This window comes from Herpailurus yagouaroundi, unplaced genomic scaffold (genome assembly GCF_014898765.1).
Source record: "Herpailurus yagouaroundi ecotype Mexico unplaced genomic scaffold, PumYag 440, whole genome shotgun sequence".
NCBI classification, from domain to species: Eukaryota; Metazoa; Chordata; class Mammalia; order Carnivora; family Felidae; genus Herpailurus; species Herpailurus yagouaroundi.
The window spans coordinates 602664-610111 of NW_024412657.1; the positions used below are offsets into that span (position 1 = coordinate 602664).

The following is a 7448-nucleotide window of genomic DNA, read 5'->3' on the forward strand; positions in this document are numbered from 1 at the left end:
TCCCGCTTGCTTGCTTCCGCCTCTGCTAACTGTATTCGGGGCTGTTGGTTTGCAGCCAGTGGGCAAACTTGCCGAGTGCTCAGTGCTGCCGCGCGGCCGGGCCAGTGGGTAGACAGCCCCGGCGCTCCGACCCCGCGCCCTGAGAGTACCTCGGGGGACCTCGGGGCGCCGCCCAGGCCGGGTTGGGCCCGCCTGCAGTTGCGCCTTCTGCGGGCAGAGCGGGGGTGGGGGCGCCACCCTCGGAGTGCGCGGGGCGTCTCGGAAGATGAGGAGGAGTCCGCGGGAACGGAGGAGCGTACCTTCCCCTGGTGGACGGAGCAGGCAGAGCTTCCGGCCCCGGCACAGGGGGAAGGAACCGACGGGACAGCCAGCGTCCCGGGAACCCACCCGCCAGGACCCGGGGCCGCCTGGCGCTGGAACTCCAGACGCAGAGCTGGATGCCCAACAAATTTAAGCCCTTCACCAGGGAATGCCCCAAACGTACTGTAGGAGCCTGTCTGTGCGCCACGCTCCTTTATCCAGACCCTCCTCCTGGCCACCCGCCCCCAGTCCCTTCGCCCGACCTTGCGCAGGTGGTACAGGTCTGCGCGGGATGAAGGGCAGGATCAGGAGTAGGTGGAGCGCACCTGAGGGTCACTCCGGCGGCGTGCTCGGGCCCAGCCTGGCCTGCGGGCGGAGGGAAAGTACACCAGGCTGGTGGTGATCTGCCACCCACATCCCCCACCCCCTTAAAACACGGAGCCTGCAAGCATCCTCCCGCCGGGCCCCATTCCTGCTCTCCGTAGCTTTCCCAGGCTGTCGTGGGCACACCCAGAAGAAAATGGGGTCCTAGCACTTGCCCGCTAGACCGGCCTGTCTAAAGTCTGCTCCGACCACAGAGCCCGGTACCCACTTCTCACCAACAGGGAGGAACAGGAGGGGACGGGTGAGGAGGAGCAGGGTGTCTTCGGCAGGGACTTCTGCAAAGCTCTTACCCATAGCCCAGATCGGAGGGTCTAGCAGTTCAAACGTTATTCAAAAATTCAACCACGTGACCGAAGAATGCCCCAACACTAGAATCCAGCGTGTCCAACTCCGAAACACCCGGCCGTGACGCACATCTAGCGGGCCGGCCACCTTGGTCAGGCCCGGCAGCAGTGATCAGGGTCTACCCTTGACCCCACAGGCCACGGGACTAACGCTTAATTTGTCAGCACAAATCACCCATTACGACAAGACGCGTGCCCTGAAGTCAGAGAACGGCACTAGGTTTCTTAAGCGTAAAGAAGCGGTTACATTGGAAAAAAAAAAGGGACAGTTCGTGTGAGTTTTACGGTTTATTAAATAGGAAAGCGGTCCATCTGAACAGGAGAAGAAAAGGAAATTTATTTTAAAAAATAACATCTAGAGAAAAACGGCCAAAAAGGCGTATGGTGCCCCCCCTACATTGGAAAGCAGCTGGAAAAGCACCCCGGGAGACCTCGTGCTGACCCAGGAAGGCTGCGCACACAGTCTTAATCCCTGAATTCCAAACTTCGTTGTACAAGATGCCACTCGAAACGTGTATCAAAACCCTCCAGCCAAAGCAGCTTCTCAAATCCGAAGGCCCACAGATGCGTTTAGATGGTCGCACCCAGTGGCGCGCCTGTGTGACCTGGGACCCCGCGGAAGGACAGCAGCCAGGCTCGGGTCTCCAACTGTACGAGCCGCCCGTGAGGCCCCAGGAGGGGACTCTGAGCCAGCCGGGGCACCAAGTGAGGTCACAGAGGCATTAGGGCCTTGGGAGGCGAGCACGGAGCCGCGGCTCACCTACTCCCTCTCCTTACGGAATCGAGGACGATCGATTGAACTTATCTTACGATCGACATTCTGGAATGACGACGGAAAACACTTATTACAGAACTGCCGTTTTCATGTTTAGTAACTTCAAAAGATCACTGGCTTTCACAGAAACGTCTTCCGATAGAGCATCAGTCCACCAAGTAGCAGGAGCTCGCCAGGAAGGGTCGCGTAGAAGCCAGGTGCAGCTCTCCCACGTGGGGGGCTCCTCACTGCAGCTGGCTGTTAGGGCTGTTTAGGTCACGAAATTAGCGGCACGGTGAGTATTTTTACTACGGCCGAGGACGACGTACTTAAAGACACAACGGCATTTTCCAACCCGGCGAGCGGCGGCGTCCGGACGTAAGCAGGGCTGCGACCTGGTAGCACCTCAGAGTTCTCAAGACTCCTCTTCCTCATCTTGAATTTCGGAAATTCTGTCTATGGATTTAAGGATTTCGGCCACAAGATTCAACGTTTCAGCTCCAGAAACCAGCTGCCTGAAACGGAAACGTGGATGTTACCGTCCGCTACCACGGCTGGGCAACGTCAGAAGCAACAAAGCAAAGTTCCAGAGTGAAAAGCAGGCTTTGGGTGGGGGACCCTCTGCCCCAGAGGCGCCCGCGGGGGGCCTGGCGGCCACCACCCTTGTGGAACTCGGCCCGTGGCACACAGACGGGGACGCGCAGTGGGAGCCACCATAGCGGACCCTTCCCAGGGGCCTCCCAAGAACCTCTTTGCTTCTTAGGACAAGAGGGAAACGCTGCGACTCGTCCCCATTCAGAACTGCGACATTTCGTGACATTTCGTAGGTGAGGGAGGCAGGACTCCCATCTGACGTCAGTGCTCAGGCGAACACAGCTATTGCCATGCAGACATTCCAGAGCCCGCCGGTCGGGTATGCATCGAGCAGCCTCGGGGTTAATAGGACCATCAGGCGCACTTCTGTTCCCAGAGCCCCGTCCACTGCTCGGGGTGCGGTCATGGCTTGAAGCCCTGCGCTAAGGGACTCCGCCTCCCCGGGGTCACCGCCTCACCCCAGCCCGTGCCGAGGCGCCCTCAGCTCCCCAGCGCTCACTTTATGGAGGAGTGGGCGTTGTTCATGACGACGCGAAGGTTCTGCAAGGCCACGTCGGTGTTGTGCTTCACTATTGTCAGGCTGGCACCCTGGCCGGACCGCAAGGCCTCATTCTCGCGCTTGAAGTTAGAGACCTGCGCCTGGACGGTGGGCGAGAGCGGGAAAGGGCTTTTGCGGCTGCAGAAGAGAGCATCTGACAGGCAGTCCAACTAAAACTGACCACGGCACCCTCAGCAGAGGAGGTGGGGGTGGGGGGGGGACAGGGCTAGCCCCCGCAAAAGCCACTCTCTGCTGAGGGGGCTCTTAGAGGACACGGGCCTGTCGTGTCCTTCAGTCTGTCCTCAGCGCTCCTCCACAGGAATGAGAAATTCGGGTCAGCATCCGTGCTGTCCCAGATGACACAGCAAATGCCCACGACCCTCTCGGTGACCAGAAAACACGGGGCCAGGACGACCAGGCTGCTTCTTTCACTTGAGGTGGGGGGGGGGGGGGAAAGCCTGCACATCCGGAATACAGGGGTTCCCGCTGCTGGGGAGGTCCCCCGGATTTGTATCCCTGCCATTCAATCACCTGCAGCAAGCTTATTTCCTGCTTCAGTTTCAGGATGTGATTTTCCGCCTTTACCGCTCGTTTCTGTTACAAAAACAAAAACGAGGAGGCATCGCTAATAAGCACTGTGGTGAGATGCCCTCACGGGGCGGGGGTGGGGGGTGGGGGTGGGAGCTCCAGCTCGCTCTGCCCAGCAGGTGGGCCCATTGTGAGGGACCCCCGCTCACTCCGCGCCTCTGTGGACTGACAACAGAGGGTCACGCCCGGCGCGTCACAATGCCCCCCGGCCCCTCGTACTGTCATCAGCTCCAGGTTCTGCTCCACCTGCTGGACCACTGACTCCAGATCTCGGTAGTCACTCTCCTCCTTTATCATTTTTGCTTCCAGCTTCCGCTCCAGCGTCCTCACCCTTGTGAGACAGAAGACCAAGTCACTGCCAACTCACGCATCCGGCTCTCAGAATGCGTCCGAGAGGCAGTTAGGTCGGGCGGGTTAGCTGAAAACCCCGAGAGCCCGCTGCCTCGGCGGGAGCCCCAGAGAGCGTCCCGAGCTGGCTCTCGATCACCAGTTCGGCTGTTCTTATCAAGTGTGCTCGGTTTGGGTCTAACGTTCAAAATAAACTTTCGTGCAGAACCAGACACGTGTCTGAGGCGGAGGACCTGCACGTGACGAAGGCTAGACTCGGTTCAACTCTGATCGCTTCGTTACCGATTTACAATGGATTCGGGTGTTAGCAGGCATTTTGAATTGCGGTCCTAACTGAGAGCTTACATACATTTCTGTTTGAGTTTCAGAGAAGCTCTGAACCTCAGTCAGCTTTCTTCTCAGCTTAGAATTTTCATCTTTCAGCTGCAGAGAAAGAAAACGCTCATTAGAAATTCTGAGTCTCGGTGTCTCACTCAAAAGGGGTCTGCGTCTCTGTAATTTGGTTCTAGAACTCCCTGATGAACAGAAACGTTCTAGGCAGTCAGCCTCCCGTCCGCTCACGAAGGAAAAACACAGACGGAAGTGTCTCCTCCGGAACCGGAGGCCGACTGTACTCGCGACTCTTTTTTAGGGGATGATCCTCTTTAAGAAATCTCCTCTAGTCAGAGCACGGCGAGGTGTCCCTGAGCTGCCGCCGGGAGGGGACCCTTTCCTGACGGGAGGTCCTCGGAGAGCCTGAGCCAGACCACACCGCACCGCCCTCCACAGTGCTCTTCAGGTGGCACATCACACACGGGATCAGTCAACACGGGGGACCGGTGCACAGGGACTCTAGCAGACGGCCACACCACAGACTGTCTTGTCCTCGGAGCCCAAACCCCAGGCCACCGTGGACACCAGGAGCCTCGGGGTCCTCTGCGAGCGTGCTGCTCACGCACGGGTGCCGGCCAGGGGGCCGCCGTGGGGCCCCCTCACTTACTGCTTCGTAGCTTATCTGCAGCGTCCGCAGGTGCCTGTCTCCCAGAGACTCTCCGGGAGCCACGAAATCTGCGCTGGGGCTCCCCGCCGGAGAGGCGCGGGAGTCCGAGTCACTCAGCGTCCATGGGGGCAGGGTCTCGGGCCCCACCAGCTCCAACGGGGTGGAGAAGAAGGAGACGTATGTGCTGCAGGGCGACGTGCTGGTGGCGCCTCCCAAGGAGCGGGTCTGCTCCACGCTGGACGGCAAGTAGGCCCCGTTCCACCCCTCGTCCTCGTCCTCGTCCTCGTCCAGAAGGTCGCCAGCCCCGGTAGGGTCTTCGAAAAACGGCTGCTGATATTCCAGGCCATACCCCACGGTCTGGGGGGTTGGGGAGTTGCGGCCGAGTCCCAGTGGGTGCCTCGTGGGTTCCTAAGGAAGATGGACAGGCGCACAGCTCAGACTCAGAAGCCACTGGAGGCCGGTCTTCCGGGGGGCGCCTGACAGTGGAACGAGAGGCCCACCCGCCTCCCAGGAGAGAGGAGAGCCAGAAAGGGTCCCACCGGCGTTGGCTGTGGGCTCCCTTTGCGCCGCCCCCGCCCCCGGATCCTGCAGTGTCCCCCACATCGGGAGAGAGATGTCCTCCAGACGTTTCTCTGTGTACGGTCGTCGCAAACGACGCCTCGATTTACCTTTGAATAAACCCTGTTGTTGGCGGTGTCTTCTCCCGACAGGCCGAGGTTCTTGGTTTTCAGAAACTCTTTGAAGGAGAACGGATTGGCCTCTGCAAGATCTTCAAGCTTATCATCTGCAACGGTAACGCACGTCACAAATCCAGAAAGTCTCCCAAGGCTCGTTAAAAGGGAGCTTCCCTGTTAGTTTCTTTCCAGAACACGGCCACATCTAAAATCAGGACTGCCACCCTCATCACCCCACCAGAACTCAGCGAATGCTAAGAAATGAGAAACCTAGCCAATAAAGCAGACCTGCGTCCACATTCTGAGTTCTCTTTCCCCCTGGTCCCTGCACCTTACTGCCCACGGCAATCACCTGGGGGTCTTTACAAGGACAACTCACCTCCATCCCCACACAGCTGAGTTAGTTGGCCTGGGGCACGACCTGTGCCGGGGGCCATCAGTTCCAAAGGTGCAGCCAAACTGGGGGTCACTGCCCCCCACCCCTTCCCCTGCTCACTCATCCCCTCTTCCCTGCTCTCTTCTCGGCCTCCCTCTCGCTCTCCTGGCCCCTAACCAGCCACCCTGTGACCCTTTCAGTCCACGATCATCAGAGCCCAGGTGCCAACTTTGTGTGATGCTGACTCCTGTTGCCCCTAGCGCTTGCTGCCTCTTCAGACCCCTTTAGCGTGACTCCCCACGTCTGTCATCCTGCATGTCCCGGCTTCCCCTGTCCTTGTACCCTCTTTCCTTCTACCCTAGGATCACGACGGACTCTGTAGGTCTCCACCCCCACCTGGTCTTTCAGACTCCAGGCACAAAGTTATATGCTGTCAAATGGACAACTCATCATTGGCCGCGTGCTTGGCATTTTGTGTCGGGCAGAGAGAAAAAGAAAGGATCTTGTCTAACTACCCTACCTCCAAAATGTGTCTCCTGGGCTCCTGGCGGACCTTGCTTAGTGCATTTCCCCTTTCCGTAGCCAAAATCTGCAAAGAGACGTCATCACCCTACTGTGGTCACCTTTGTGACAGCTTTTTTTTTTCAACACGGGGTCTCTACCACAGTGATTCTCACAGCGTGGGTAACGTTTGAAACACAAGCCCCCGGGCTCCTGCCCGCGGCAGTAGAACCTCTGTGGGCCCTGGCATCTGTGACTCCGAAAAAGCTTCCAGTAGGCTCTGATGAGCAGTGTGGCTGTGCACGTCCACCGTCCGCGGGGTCTTCTGAATCCTCTCGTGGGTGGCCACTCCTCTCTGAGACCCCGACGGAAGCACCTGGACTCTCACCACTCACCGCAGCCAACAGGCAGTTGCCTTACTGGACAACAGCCAACTGCCCTTACTGGACGAAGGCACCCTGGCCTTGCGCCCCACCACCTGGAAGGAGGAGATGGCTTGCGGTGCTCCCGCTAGGCATACCTCTCTTTCAGCACTTACCACCATCCTACATTGCAAGTGTCTGTGTTGGGGGGGGTGGGGGGGCTCCCCAAGGCCAGACTGCAAGCTCCTAGCTGGCGGAGGGCGCTCAGCACTTGCGTGTCCCAGGGGCCAGCGCACGGTGGCACTGAGTGCCCCTCGCTGGGTCGAGGGCAGAGCTAATGCTAACGTGGCGCCGGCTCGGGGTCCCTGAGGCTTGTCTCTCACCTGTGTCTCCCACGGAAGCTAGCACCGGACTGGGCACATAGCACATAAACGTCGGCCGAATGCCGAAGAAGTGGGAGTCCGGGTCCCTGCCATGGGGGCGCTCACAGTCTAGCTGGGGGAGACAAGACCGGCGCTCACAGAACGCAGGAGCTGCAATAACATCAACAAGACCGATTGGCCGCGCGCTCTGCGCCGCCCGCCTCACCTGGAGCCCGTCCCGGCGGGTCGGGGGCGGCCCCGGGGCCCGGCGGGCTCGGCCCCGCCGTCCCGCCCGGCCGCTCACCGTCCGGAGTGACGAGGCTCCGGGCTCGCGACAGCGGGGG

General features: G+C 59.6%; 1 protein-coding gene across 1 annotated transcript; it reads right to left on the bottom strand.

Moving 5' to 3' along the window:
* Positions 1-1303: 1303 nt before the first annotated feature.
* On the bottom strand, positions 1304-7442 carry ENTR1 (endosome associated trafficking regulator 1). The gene is made up of 10 exons (XM_040464411.1): positions 7409-7442; positions 7126-7275; positions 6400-6468; positions 5498-5613; positions 4830-5237; positions 4200-4273; positions 3722-3833; positions 3446-3508; positions 2876-3015; positions 1304-2297 (listed from the first exon to the last, which is right to left on the bottom strand). The coding sequence occupies exons 2-10, from the start codon at positions 7169-7171 to the stop codon at positions 2198-2200; spliced, it is 1128 nt and encodes a 375-aa protein (XP_040320345.1). The 5' UTR covers positions 7172-7275; positions 7409-7442; the 3' UTR covers positions 1304-2197.
* Positions 7443-7448: the final 6 nt, after the last annotated feature.

What these genes read in the sequence shown, in the direction of transcription:
- ENTR1 (XM_040464411.1), bottom strand. Translation starts at nt 7,171, where the DNA reads ATGTGCTATGTGCCCAGTCCGGTGCTAGCTTCCGTGGGAGACACAG. An exon ending in AGGAAATAAGCTTGCTGCAG is followed by an intron (nt 3,016 to 3,445) that starts GTGATTGAATGG and finishes CCCACCGTCCAG; the next exon opens with GCGCAGGTCTCTAACTTCAA. An exon ending in AACGCCCACTCCTCCATAAA is followed by an intron (nt 2,298 to 2,875) that starts GTGAGCGCTGGG and finishes TTTCCGTTTCAG; the next exon opens with GCAGCTGGTTTCTGGAGCTG.